The sequence below is a fragment of the Adiantum capillus-veneris genome, chromosome 2 (assembly GCF_014529385.1).
Source record: "Adiantum capillus-veneris isolate H3 chromosome 2, ASM1452938v2, whole genome shotgun sequence".
NCBI classification, from domain to species: domain Eukaryota; kingdom Viridiplantae; phylum Streptophyta; class Polypodiopsida; order Polypodiales; family Pteridaceae; genus Adiantum; species Adiantum capillus-veneris.
In genome coordinates, this window is record NC_140932.1 from 78,653,260 (window position 1) to 78,667,137 (window position 13,878).

At 45.8% G+C, this 13,878-nt stretch overlaps 1 protein-coding gene across 1 annotated transcript in view; it reads right to left on the bottom strand.

Moving 5' to 3' along the window:
* Positions 1-356: 356 nt before the first annotated feature.
* The window catches only part of LOC147463038 (histidine kinase CRE1-like), a 32,497-nt gene continuing 18,975 nt past the window's right edge, over positions 357-13,878 (bottom strand). Inside the window, exon 9 of the mRNA XM_086486732.1 lies at positions 357-1,391. Coding sequence (XP_086342858.1) covers positions 1,179-1,391 — 213 coding nt within the window. The 3' untranslated portion in view covers positions 357-1,178. The remainder of the gene's footprint in view (positions 1,392-13,878) is intronic.

Consider the following 13,878-nt stretch of genomic DNA (forward strand, 5'->3'; position numbering starts at 1 on the left):
TCAGCTAAAAATAACTGTCTGAAGAAAGTCATGCTATTGCCATCAGTAGGCCAAATCCATCAGAGTGCAAGTCGCGCTTTGCAAAAACTGCGGTTCTCAAACTGTTGAGCCATAGGAACGTTGTTCTTGCAATTTGGACATAGCCAGGCTTGCTTAATCTGTCAAAGGGAGGGCATGGTATCTCATTGGTTGAAATGTGTGTAGTCACAAGTGACACCCTTAACCAGGGCTTGATAAGAGAGATATGCTTTATCCAAAGCCATGAAATTATCCTCTGAAGTTTGGATGAGAAGGAACTAAATAAACCTCAAATTTACAACCTATAATTATAAATTTGCAATCTATATAAGTATTACTTGCTCAAATGTCGCATTTTCCTTCTCAAATCACACTGACGACTTCAAACCGGCTCAAAATCAAATTTTCTCGAGGCTTGCCTTGGAATGCATTCTTTGAGCCTATATACTAAGACTTTATGTCTGAGCTATGGCATAACTACTACTGGTTCTTCTTGGTGTCAATTGGAGATGCCTAGTGTTGAGCCACGGCAAACCTTCCAAACCCATAACATGTCAATTCTATCACGCTGGCATAACATACATGTATGTCGGCAACTATGCTTTTGTAGGACCATTTTCTTGATGAATGGCCACCAATTTGAGATTAACAATGATTATCAATTCCTCGTAATGCTACACCGTAATGTACATGTGGAATGCATCTTTGTACATCCTGATGTACATTTGAAATGCCGAACCACCGAGGGAAGAAGAGAAAGCTCTGGTTAAGTTGTTAGAGCCTGCTACACCTGTAAGTTACATCAAGTTGCAACTTGCATATAGACAATTGGCTGTCTAATGCAAGCAATATATACTACAAAGTTAGTTTGCTGAGTGTTGCTAACTGGATTTCCCCACGACTGAGGACTTATGCACATCGATAGGCGAATGCACCACATCCAAATGTACCTTGATTCTGTAGAAGGTAACAATCTTGCTTGCTGTTGGGGTCTTTCTCATCAAAAGCGTAGAGTGCGGTCGAGCAGTGCTAGAATTGAGTAGGCAGCCCCTTGACGTGCCATGTCTTGTACTGTTGAACTGTATTTGTATGTGTATGTTTGCATCAGTTACTATGCTTAATTGTGTGTGGCTATCCTTTGAATCTCTAGGTTAGCTTTCCTACTGCTGCATTACTTTTTGAATGACTTCGATTAGCTGCTTTGCTTGGAAAGGCTTGCAGGCGTATGCATCCATTCCTGCTTCCAGGCACTTATCTTTGTAGCCTTGTATGGCATGCGCAGTGAGACCGATGATTGGCTTGCGCAATAGGCTGTGCTCTTCTTCTTTTGACCGAATTACTTTCGTTGCCTCCAGGCCATCCAAAACAGGCATCTGTTAAGACACAATGCTCTCTCTCTCTCTCTCTCTCTCTCTCTCTCTCTCTCTCTCTCTCTCTCTCTCTCTCTCTCTTCATGCCAGAGATATGCTTGCAGAGCCTCTTGCTATGATGTTTAATCGAGCCATGTGTGAGTTTTCCTAAGACTTGGAGTATGTTCATGATTGTGCCTATCTTCATTAGGAGATCCCATGCTTCGCATCACTATGGTTGGTCACGCATTGGCTAGATTATATGCATCTATTCTTGAGCAGAAGTTGAGTAGATGGGCAGAGAGAGAGAGAGAGAGAGAGAGAGAGAGAGAGAGAGAGAGAGAGAGAAGGCATACGGGCATCAGAGCAGGCAGGTTTCAGGAGAGGTTTCTCCACTCTTGACCATATTTTGACACTCTGAGCTATTATTGAGGAGGGTAGATCTCATGGGAGGAGGATTTAATGTAGGTTTGTTAATTTCCGCAAAAGCTTTGGCTCTCTGACACTCTGGTCACTTCTGCCATGCTATACGGAGTAGAGATATGAGGACCATCACTGGATCATCACAGCAGAGTCGGCAGTATTGATGGATGGAGATGTGCGGAGAGGCCCTTGGTTTCTATCATCTCTCGAATGATTAGGGCCAAGGCCTCAATACGTAACATGTGGTTATCAGGGCAGAGCTTGCTGCCCCTACATTGGTAGTGAAGCGCTCACTCGATCTGTCTCTTTTATGCATCATAGGGAGATAAATCATGCTAGTGGTTCCAGCTGCATGGCTTCAGTATGGACAGACTACCCCCATTTCAATACTCCCTGGATGCACCCTCCATCTCTCTCACTCGGGCAGAGATTACTACACTTATGAGGTAAGAATTGACTCAGTTGGATACCAGGAGGACATAGATACAGCCGACACATGAGTTGGGTACGAAGATGGCTTTCTATAGAGAACATCTTCTTCAGCTTACGGTCGATGGATTTGTGATCAGACCCAGATACATGGAACTCATCTATCTCACAGCCTTGATGGGGATTCATTAGCCGACACACACAAGGGCATGGAGAGTGGGCAACATAAAGAAAAATGGAGGCAGTGGAGAAACCTCAAAAGAAAGAGCACTCATCCTCCGTTTTCCCTCCATGGAAGCAAAGAAGTCATTCTTGAAGAAAAGACCAACTCTTAAAGAGACTGGCATCTTTCTCGGGGACGATCTCACCCTCTCGCAGATCGCTCATATGCAGGAAGTAATGCCGGAGATTAGAGCGGCAAGGGGGAAAGGCAAGATCTCTTTTTACCGAGACGGAAAAGTGGTAATACTTGAGCGACGCTCCACATGACGGTGCAAGACTTACGGGACCACACTCAAAGTAGCTGCCTGAAACTGCAATGGATCTATGCGTCTTGATGTGGGTGCTTTTAAGGATAGCTTTACTGGAAGAGACATCATATTCTACTCTGAGACACACCAGGCCCCTGGGCAATCCATGCCTCACATCAATGGCTATAGGTGGGAGACAGCCTACAGACAAGAGACACGCTCAGAGCACAGAGGGCGGGGCTCGGGAGGAGTGGCAGTGTTATTTAGAGAGGATCTGCAGCCACTGATACATATAGCCCGCAGGGACGAGCAGGCTAGGTACATGTGGGTGAGACTGAAAGCAGAGACAGGCAGATACCTCTATCTAGCTATTTGTTACTTTCCCCCGAGTACATCAGTTTATGCAGCACCCAGAGGACAGTCCCCTTTCTCTATTTTGGATGACGACATATGGGAGTTCTCTAGGGACTGTGACATTATCATCCTCGAGGACTTCAATGCTAGGACTGCCCATCACCACGCAGTGTTTTATGATACTTCAGAGGAGATGCTAAGAGAGATAGATGTGGCAGAGACGGGCCTTTCCAGACTATCACACGATATGGAATATATTGAGTATGGGCGACACCTGATAGACATGGGCACTGCACGTGGATTGGCCTCTTGAACGGCCTACAGAGATTTCCTGCGGCGGGAGGTTTTACATGCTTCCCACACAGACATGGAGCCAGCACGGTGGACTATGTCATGGCACAACCGAATCTCATCTCTAGTATCCAAGATCTCACAGTTGGGCCCAGACCGGTCGGGGTGGCGGTGGATCATGCTCTGGTGTCAATGACCATCTGCTTCCAATTCAGTGTAGCACACAAGCCACGAGTAGCAGCCCCTACTCGCTACACATCCACAAGGGAGACGGACTCTGTATACATGGACGGAATCTACAGATGCCTATGCACTGAGGACCCGGGGCGACCTTTGGAGGAGCTAACTACTATACTGACACAGACATTACATGAGGCAGCAGCAGAAGCATACCCACACACGAGCCTGAGCAAAGCCGCCGATCTGGGAGCATGCCTCAGAACAGCTGGTACGATGAGGAGTGCCGCCAGACTAGAGCCAGACTTCAGAAGGAGGTGCTATTGGGGGACGTCACTCACAGACAGTCACAGATGGACTTCCGACGCCTGGTGCAGCGGAAGAAGAGGGCTTTTTTGGCTAGACTCGAGCAAGATCTATATCAGCTATTCTTGAGTCAAGACTCGCGTGAGGCGTGGCGGCTCTTTCATGAGCAGTCCCCCCCCCCTGCTATTTCCTCCACAGAGACCTGGGGTTAGTACACATCATCTTTGTACACAGTACCTGGACAGCCGCCCCTCCCCAACCCCCCCAACCCATGCCCACATGTGTCTTTTTCACCGTTGAGATGGTGAAGAAAGCTATTGACAGGATGAAGACTGGGAGAGCATATGATCATGAGGGCCTAGTAGCTGAGCATTTCATGCATGCCAAAGACCTACTAGCAGAGCTTCTAGCAGTTATGTTTAACCGTGCCATGTGTGAGGGCCTACCGGACACTTGGAGCCTATCTACGATCGTACCTATCTTCAAATCAGGAGACCCCATGGAGCCTGGGAATTATCGCACTATTATGATTGGGCACACATTGGCACGGTTGTATGCATCCATTCTTGAGCAACAGCTGAGTAGATAGGCAGAGAGGGAAGGAATACGTGCAACTGGGCAGGCAAGATTCAGGAGAGGCTTCTCTACTCTTGACCATATCCTAACACTCAAGGCCATCATCAAGGAAGGCAGATCTCATGGGAGACGGATCTATTGTAGCTTTGTGGACTTCCGCAAAGCTTTCGACACGGTACCCAAAGCTAGACTGATGCGCAGATTATAGGAAATGGGAGTACCCACAGAACTCATTTGGGGGATCATGGCATTGTACAGATCAGTAGTAGGGCATGTACGCACCCCGGAGGGACTTTCTACACCGGTTCACTCCACTATTGGGGTGAAGCAGGGCTGCCCGCTCTCTCCCACTCTTTTCGGTATGTATGTGGATGAAATTTCTGACTACATTGACAACGATGGGGATAAAGGTGCTCAGTTGGCAGGGACATGGATTCCACTTTTGTTATGCTGATGACATAGTGTTGATCTCCGAATCCCCAGAGGGAATGCAACATCAATTGGATGCTTTGCATACGTTTGCCCACGCAAGTGGTTTGTCTGTCAACCTGGGTAAAACCAAGGTTATGGTGTTTAATACCACCCCACAGTGGATCAGGAGGTCAGCACCTACATTCACATACGGCCAGGAGACTGTGGAGTACACAGACGCTTACACTTACCTTGGAGTGGTTTTTAGCGGACCTACATTCTCACTCAGAAGAGCAGCAGAAACCAGACTTACTAGACCCCACGCAGCTTTGGGTAGATTGGAGAGGATGTGTTCGCAGGTTCAGTTTCAGGAGCCCCGGACGAAGCTCTGGCTCTCTGACACCTTGGTGGCTTCAACATTGCTCTATGGAACCGAGATATGGGGACCTTCACTGGATCACCACGGGAGGCCGAGTCGCTCAGACGGATGGGGGAACATGGAGAAACCTCTCGTCTCTATGATCTCGTGGCTCGTTAGAGCCAAGGCATCAGAACCACGGGCCATTATCGAGCAGAGCTAGCGACCCCCCCACTTGTGGTGGAGGCGCTCACCAGATCAGTCTCCTTCATAAACCGCACATGGGAACTTCCTAGAGACAGATATGCTCACATAGCACTTGAATCCTCTCGACAGTTAGCCATACAAGGAGATACAACATGTTGGTATGGGAAGATGACATCATGGTTTCAGGCACATGGGTTCACCATAGACCGGCTGCCACCATTCCATTACTCATTGGATGCACCATCTCTCACTCTTACACAGTCAGAGATCACCAAGCTCATACGCCAAGACCTGACCCAGCTAGACACGAGAAGGACATGGACACAACCAGCACAGGAATTGGGCACCAAGATGGCTTTCTACAGAGACCACCTTCTCCAGCTTACGGAAGATGGTTTTGTGGCGAGACCCAGATACATGGATACCCACTTGTCTCATGGGATACGATGTGCTATTGGCCAGTTACGCACATCTTTTCACCAGTTGCGGATTGAGATTGGAAGATACAGCGGAGTACCAGCAGAGGACAGGACATGCCCCTTGTGTAACATGGAACTTGAGACAGAGCTACACTATACATGTCGCTGCCCCGTCTACTACGAGATACGAGGCCGCTTCCATTGCTTGTTCAGAGAAGGTTTTGGACCACTGTCAAGAGTCATGGGATACGAAGATCAGAGATGTCTGGGTTTGTTCTTGCTCGAGCTACGCAGACACAGAGATAGCCTAATGAATGGCGAGGCTAGCCAGTCTCAAAGACGAATCACAGATTTCTTCAGAGCAGACACGGGACAGTCGCAAGAGCCACTCCCACAACAGAGCTCCCCCTCGTCTCACACCAGAGGCACACTGATTGACCGAGCGATTGAACTGGGGAAATCCAGGCGCCCGCGACTGCGAAGAACTACAGAGCATCGACGGAGGCTACGACAAAAAATTCGGAGCACGCTGGCCAAGCGTGCACGACGCCCGGTCAGACTACTACTAACCATGGAGGAAATTGATGAGATTCGCCAACAACCGATGCTAGATCTCTTGTGATTCAGCCATCCCAACAAGCCGCCCATTTTTTGCTTAGGTTTTTGCTTGGTTCACATCGATCAACTTAGGACCCCATAGTATATATCTTTGTTTTGTACTATTGTTAGGTTATTTTGTTACTCTGACTTTGTATCAGATCCACCACTTTGTAACTTTCGGGTCTCATAGGTCATTATAGCCTTTTGAAGACGTTAATATAACATTTCATTTAATTTCATTTCTCTCTCTCAAAATCGAGCGTCCCCCGTCTCTCGCAGTCGTCCCCTCCGTCCTCTGTAATTATGGGATACCCCTATTGTTGTATGCAGATGATATTGTGCTTATTTCAGATTCACCTAAGGGGATGCAATGATACGTTTGCACAAGATATTGGTATGTATGTTAACCTTGGGAAGACCAAGGCTATGATATTCAATGTTACAACGCAATGGGTTAGGCAATCAACTCCCAGTTTTACGTATGGATAGGACTGAGTGGAGTATACGGATATATACACTTACCTTGGGGTGGTTTTTAGTGGCCCGATTTTCTCTATAAGGAGAGCGGTAGAGACTAGATTGACTAGAGTCTGCAGCTTGGGGAGGTTTGGAGAGGATGTGTTCACAAGTTTAGTTTCAAGAGCCTTGCACCAAGTTATGGCTTTTTGATAATTTGGTTGCCTCAACTATGCTATATGGAGTGTAGATATGGGGACCCTAGTAGATCATCATAGTCGTTAGCATGGACGTACAGAGGGGTGGCGAGACATGGAGAGGCCACTTATCTCCATGATCTCTAGGATGATCAAGGTTCAGGCCTCAGTTCCCCATGCGATCATCCAAGCAGAGCTGGCTGCCCCTCCTATGGTGGTTGAGGCTCTTACGAGATCAATGGCATTCATACATAGCTTATGGGAGTGACACACTTGGACACCCCAAGTCTAGAATCTGTCGCGACACGAGAGAGAGATTCACTGAAAATAGTTCACAGCTCTAAATCAGAGTTCAATTCGAGACGACGCGGCCCGACGTAGTTCCGTGCCCAGAGGTATTGGCCCAAAAACCTAGCACCCCTTTGGATATTTCTTTACTATATTAAATCTTGAGCAAAGTATAACTCCCGTAGGGGTCCTCTCTCTCAGACTCTGCGTCCAGATGCTCTAAGAAGTGAGGCCCCTAGGGTCCTTATATTCTTACAAGGGTTGCAAAAAGCAAAGCCCCAAAAGCTTAAACTCGAAAGCAAGAGTCCCAAAAAACAATTGTTCAAAAATCTACCAGCAAAAAGCATCAACGCAATTTGCGAAAATCCGTATAGCGTGCCATGTAACGCCCGCCATGTCAACAATCCAGATAGCCTACCACGTCAACAGTCCATACTGCTTGCCACGTCGACAATCTACCAACGAAGGTCCGTACAATCGTAATGACACGTGTCACCATTTTGTGACATACCCCCCTCTTGAAAGAATTGTAATCACCTTCAATTACGCTTACAAAACAAACAGAGGCCATAAACAATTTAAGTAGACACTGACTCTAAGTACCGACGCACTATACGACCCAAATCCAGCACTTGTACAAAGACGAGAGTCACATTGTATCACATTCTATAAGGTGCAGCGGAAGTGAATGTTGAACTTTGCTCAAGATGATTGCGCTCAAGGTTCCTTTTACTTACGGAAGGGGGAGCCTTCCGTTCCTTTAGTGAGAGAGTGCAATGGACACAAACAAAGTGGTGAACACTGTGAATGAAGGTGCATGAGACTGAGAGATAGAGAGAGAAGAATACGACACCAGAATGTTGTCAGACCCTCCTCCGAAGGCCCCACTCTCTATGGCGAGAGCGGTCTACTATTAATTGCACAAATCTCTACAATGCAATGGACTCGCGAACGGTGAGGACGCCGAGACGGGCTGAAATTTTGCAAAGCTTTATCTGCTGAATTCTGACTCTATGTCAATGACGATGTCGATGGCGACGATGCGACGACGACACGCTGAAAACGCAGATGCTGAAATCTGCGTTTTCTGGGCTGAAACTGCAAACTTCAATGGATCTGACCGTGCGGCAAGGATCTGCTACGGGAAGGTGAGACCTGCGAGGTTCGGGACTTCTATTGCAGTGTCCGACTACTGAAAACTAAAAGCGTTGGTGCTTCTGGTGGTTCTGTCACGGTGAATCTGCAAAACGCTAGGCTGTCATGCTGATGCAAAAAAGCTAGGGCTGAATGTTGTCCTGCTGCAAAAACGCTATGGATCTGCTGCGTCTGCTAATGCCGGGGCTGATCTTGCTAAAGAACGCTAGCTATGTGGATGCAAAAAACGCTAGGGGTCATCTGTTGCAAAAACGCTAGGTGTCTTGTTGGGGTCTTGCTAAGAAGGTGCCTGCTGAACAAAGTATTCCTACTACCTCTTCTACTAGAAAGTGCTAGCGGCTATCAAAATTGCCCTACCTAGTTGCCAACAAAAGTCACTTAAAATAATAAGTGAAAAATGGCTAAAATAGGAAAAATAGGTCTATGCACTGTAAAAATGCTCCCGATGGGTTCTCATGGTAATCTGCTGATCATGCTGTGTGCAACCAGAGGATATGCATCTACTATAAGTGTCTGGACATGCACGATCTGCAAACAGACTCACAAAAGTGCCAGAACACTAACTGAACTGAACCCATGTCATGAAGTAGCTTGTCCACGTACACATAGGGTTAGTCTCATGGTAATCTGCTGATCATGCTGTGTGAAACCAGAGGATATGCATCTACTCTAAGTGTCTGGACATGCACGATTTGCGAACAGACTCACAAAAGTGCCAGAACACTTCCTAATCTAACTGAACTGAACCCATGTCATGAAGTAGCTTGTCCACGTACACATAGGGTTAGATGTGCACGTGACACATTCTAAGCACAGTCAGATCACATCTCATAAAATCTAGGACTGTGATTTCTGGTGACGTATTTAGCAATCGCATCTAGATACGCACCGGACCTCACTGATGTCGATTAACTAATCCCATATCGCGATCACGTCCCTGGATTCTCAGACCGAAATGTTGCAGTCATTTGGTCAATCATTCGGCGCAAGCACTGTTGTGTGCAAGTAATCTTTTTTGGTGATCCCATGTCGAAGTACTTCTCTCATAAAGTCATTCAGCAAAATACTGTCAGCACATCAGTATTTCTGAAACCCAAAGGGAAATCACTGACTTTATTCTATCCAGGTAATTTGTGATAAAGGAGTGGAGTAACTCCCCTCTTGTGCAATCCCGCCTGCACCAGATTCAACCCATTGCTTTGTGGGAACTCTTGGAATAGGCACAACTAGACCAAAAGCGTCGAGGTAAAGTTCCAAAACTAAGGAGTATCTGTTGGGTCATCCTCCTCCATCCATTTCACATTCAATGCTGAATGGTTCTTAACTAGGAACAACCGTTCACTTTACCTTTCTCTTTCCTGTCTTGGAGTCTGTTCCTGAAGGAGTATCTTCTCGCTCTTTTTCAATTCAGGTTCATCCGGGAGCTATCACCGCTCCAAAGCCATCATCATCATAACAGGTTCTTCCTTACAACATTGGTTTCATCCAAAAATTCAAAATCTTCTTCCAAAAAAAGTCTTATTTCATAAATTCATACAACAAAATAATGCTAATTCATCCATAATGTTCTATCTAAAATCTGTTATCGAACAAGTATCTCCTCATTCCACTGTATTTCCATTCTATCATTCATCCTTATTCTTGTGCCTTGTTGGGGCACCGTGCAACGATATGTCCTTGTTCTCCACATTCTAAATATTCATCTCTCTGGTCTTCTGTCAATCGAGATCGTGTATCTTTCTGTTCTTCTACCAGTCAAATTCGTGTATTTGTCTGTCGTTTGTTTCTGTTCTGACTTGTCGCGAAGGTTCATTTGGTGGGTAAGCCAAGTTACCCAAATGCATAGCAAATCCCCGCTTAGCATGTCCCATCAATTGTTGAATGGACTCTGACTTCTTCTCAAGACAATAGTCTCGAATTTCTTTGGAAAGTCCACAACAAAACCTCTCAATCTGCTCCTTAAAACTGATCTTTCTGAAAGAAGAGGTCAGAAGGAAAGTATCCCAAAATCTTTCAAAGCAATCATTCAAAGTGTCACCTTTGATCATCCAAAGGTGGTTCCAACCGGTTCTCACATCTCGTTCATATTCTTGAGTGAGCCATGAAGAAATAAAGAGTTTCCTAAATTTCAACCAATCTGTTGGTGCTTCTTTTCTTAACAAAAGAGTGGACCACCGTGTCCGTGCATTGTTTTCAGAACGGTGCTGCCTGTCTCATCTTGGAGTGCTCTATATAGCAGCCTCCAAAAAATGCTATATCAAATTGTTGGATAAAGGCTAAAGCCTTAGGAGCAGCTCGAAACCCTGAAAAGGTTTCAAACTTTACTGCTTGTCCACCCTCTTTGAACTCCTTGGCCTTCTTGCCCTTGTCGTCAAGAAAATCATAGTGATTGGCTCTGTAAAAGTGCTTCCTTTTTTAATAAAACATATTCCGCTCGACGTTTCTTTCCCTTTCTGTCCTCATCACTCGAGTCAAAAAAGGATGAGTTGTCCGAGCTGTTAGAAGAAGATAAGGACGAACTGGACAATGCTTCGAAGCTTACACGCTTCTTCTGTTTTCTTGCTTTCTCAAAAGAGGATTTTCGGCCAAGGAAGTCAATTCCTTTGTTATGTTTCTTCGATTGCTTCTCTTTCGGCCCAAATAGTTGGTTGACTCGTTTTTCGACAATGTCCTCGAATTCCTCTTAAATAGACATACCTGGGACAAGAGGTTTCTTGATGCCGGTTTTATTGGTGATTCAATGGCTTTCTACCAATAAGTATGCACTTCAACCATCAGGTGCCGGGTCAAAAAATTTGCATATTGTGGATCTTGCAAAGCTACAATAAATCCACCTTCCATGAAATCTGCCCTCCTCAATAAAAGCTCAATGTTAGAATGTGATCTAGGGTAGAGAAACTGTCACAAACTGCTTACGTGTCAAGCCATTAAAGATCCGAGGGTCCACGGGTTAAACCCTAAGAGAAGCAACAGCAGAAGAAGTTTTACCAACTTACAAAATCTTGCCGAGTGGGCTAATTTTTAAAAGACGTTCCCACCAACTTATGAAACCCCAATGGGGGCCCAACTGCCTAGGGATATTGAACTAAAGCAAGACCCACACATACAGACACAAAAATACCCTGCTTAGCTGATTACATAGTTGGCATGTAAGAAAGACACCAGAAGGTAGACGTCGAGAAACCTTTGATTATAGTTTTCCATGGTCTTCGTGGAAGCATTTTGAATTTTCCTCATTCCGACAAGATCTAGACATCAAATAGAGAAGTCATATAACTACAAGAAAAATTTGTCTTGAAGGCCTACCATGTCCTTGGAGCATGCGGTTGTGTCACAATTGAACTTCACCACTTGGCACTACATAGCATTATCTGTAAGATATTCCGTTGCTCAAGAAATCTTGGATTCTTCTAGATAGTTCCTTAAAGCATAGATGTTGTCTAGTTTTTGTAGGAACTACAATGATTTCTTTAGATATTTCACCCCAGAAAAGGTGAAAAATTTTACCATCGTGCCGCCGTCTTCGAAATCTTTCAGCTCGTTAGGCGTGTACCCCGGATACGGATAATAAGGATATCCATACAGGCTCCAACCATTGTACCTTGGTGACCGTGGTGGTGGGGGACATGGTGATGACACCAATGGCGGAGGCGGTTGAATTGGATCACGATCAAACAGCTGCACCATATTCTTGAAGACTCCCCCAATCGGAACAGACCGCTGAGCAGGTTGCTTGTTAGAAGCTCTCCTACTTTTTAGTGTCGAAGGAGGAGGTACCACTTGGGGCATCAGAGGGGGTAACATGTAGTTCAGAAACTGTTGAAAACATCGAGAGATTCTGTGAGGATGTAGCGAAAGTATGTCGCGAAGCTCGTCAAAAAGAAATTGCAAGTACTCTGTCGAATCTATGAACGCCATTGTGCTCTACCTATTTTGGGTAGGACCAATATGCTTTCAAAAAAGCACACGACTAGAGCTCTGATACCACTGTCATGGGAGGGCACCACGTGCCAACGAAAAGAACGAACGAGCTAACTTTTAATACTTCAGAACAATTGAACTGAGAGAGAGTGCACGACACACGAGACAAGGAGTGGCGGAGTTCCACCCCATGAGAGCATTGGCCCCAAACCTTGGCGCCCCTTTCGGTATTTCTTTATACTGCTTCAACTCAGTACATCAACTATGGCTCTGCTTTGCACTTACACGTGGTAGAGTGTCAAAGAACAAGCCCACAACTTGTATTTAAAGGCCCATCTAAAAGCATTACAATGAAAAGCATTGATTCTAAAAGCAATTGGCCTCCAAAAGCTCAATGCAAATCAAGCAGCACAAAAGCAAGAAATCTGAACGCAGCCACGTTAGCAACTGTCAACACAATTCGTAGCGTCCATACAACCTGTCGATGTCGAACACGGGAGCATCCATATAGGCCAACCACGTCATCAAACAACTACGCATGGTTTTTGTGTGTGTGGGTCCTGCTTTATTTAATGCCCTACGCACTTGGGCCCCCATCGAATGGGTCCCATAAGTTGGTGGGAACTTCTTTTACAAATAAGGCCACTGGATAAGATTTTGTGAGTTAGTAAAACTTCTTCTACTGCTTCTACTTCTGCTTCTACTGCTGCTGCTTCTCTTAGGGTTTAGCCCCTCAATCGGGATCTGTAGGTTGACTAGCGTTGGGTCTAAGAACCCCCAACCTGCCGAGTCTTCAATAACTTGACACACCAGCAGTTTGTGACACAAAACCCCTCCTAAAACCATCTTGGCCTAGCTCTCAAATGCCCTCTCTTTTTGCCCATCTGCTTAGCTTGTGCTCAATGATGGATACACATAATCTCGCTAGTGTGTGTCCAATCATGAGAGAGAGAGAGAGAGAGATGCAATGGAGGGGCTAATCATCCCCCTAGCTACATAGACCAATGTAACCCTCAACGGACATAGATACAACACTCATATGGACCAAGTGGTTTCCAAAACCCTATTGATATACCAGGACAAGGTTGGGTCAGGCAATGTCTACTGCTTCTGCTTTTGTTTTGCTGTTGCTTCTTCTCTTGGGGTTTAGGCCCCTCGGTCGAGATCTGTAGGTTGGCTAGGGTTGGTCTAAGAACCCCCAACCAGCCAAGTCTTCACTAACTTGACACATCAGCACTTTGTGACAAAAACCCCTCTTGAAACCAGCTTGGCCTAGCGCTCAAATGCCCTCTCTTTTTGCCCATCTACTTAGCTCGTGCTCAATGATGGATACATATAATCTGGCTAGTGTGTGTCCAATCATGAGAGAGAGAGAGAGAGAGAGATGAAATGGAGGGGCTAATCAGCCCCCTAGCTACATAGACCAATGTACCCTCAACGGACATAGATACAACACTCATATGGACCAAGTGC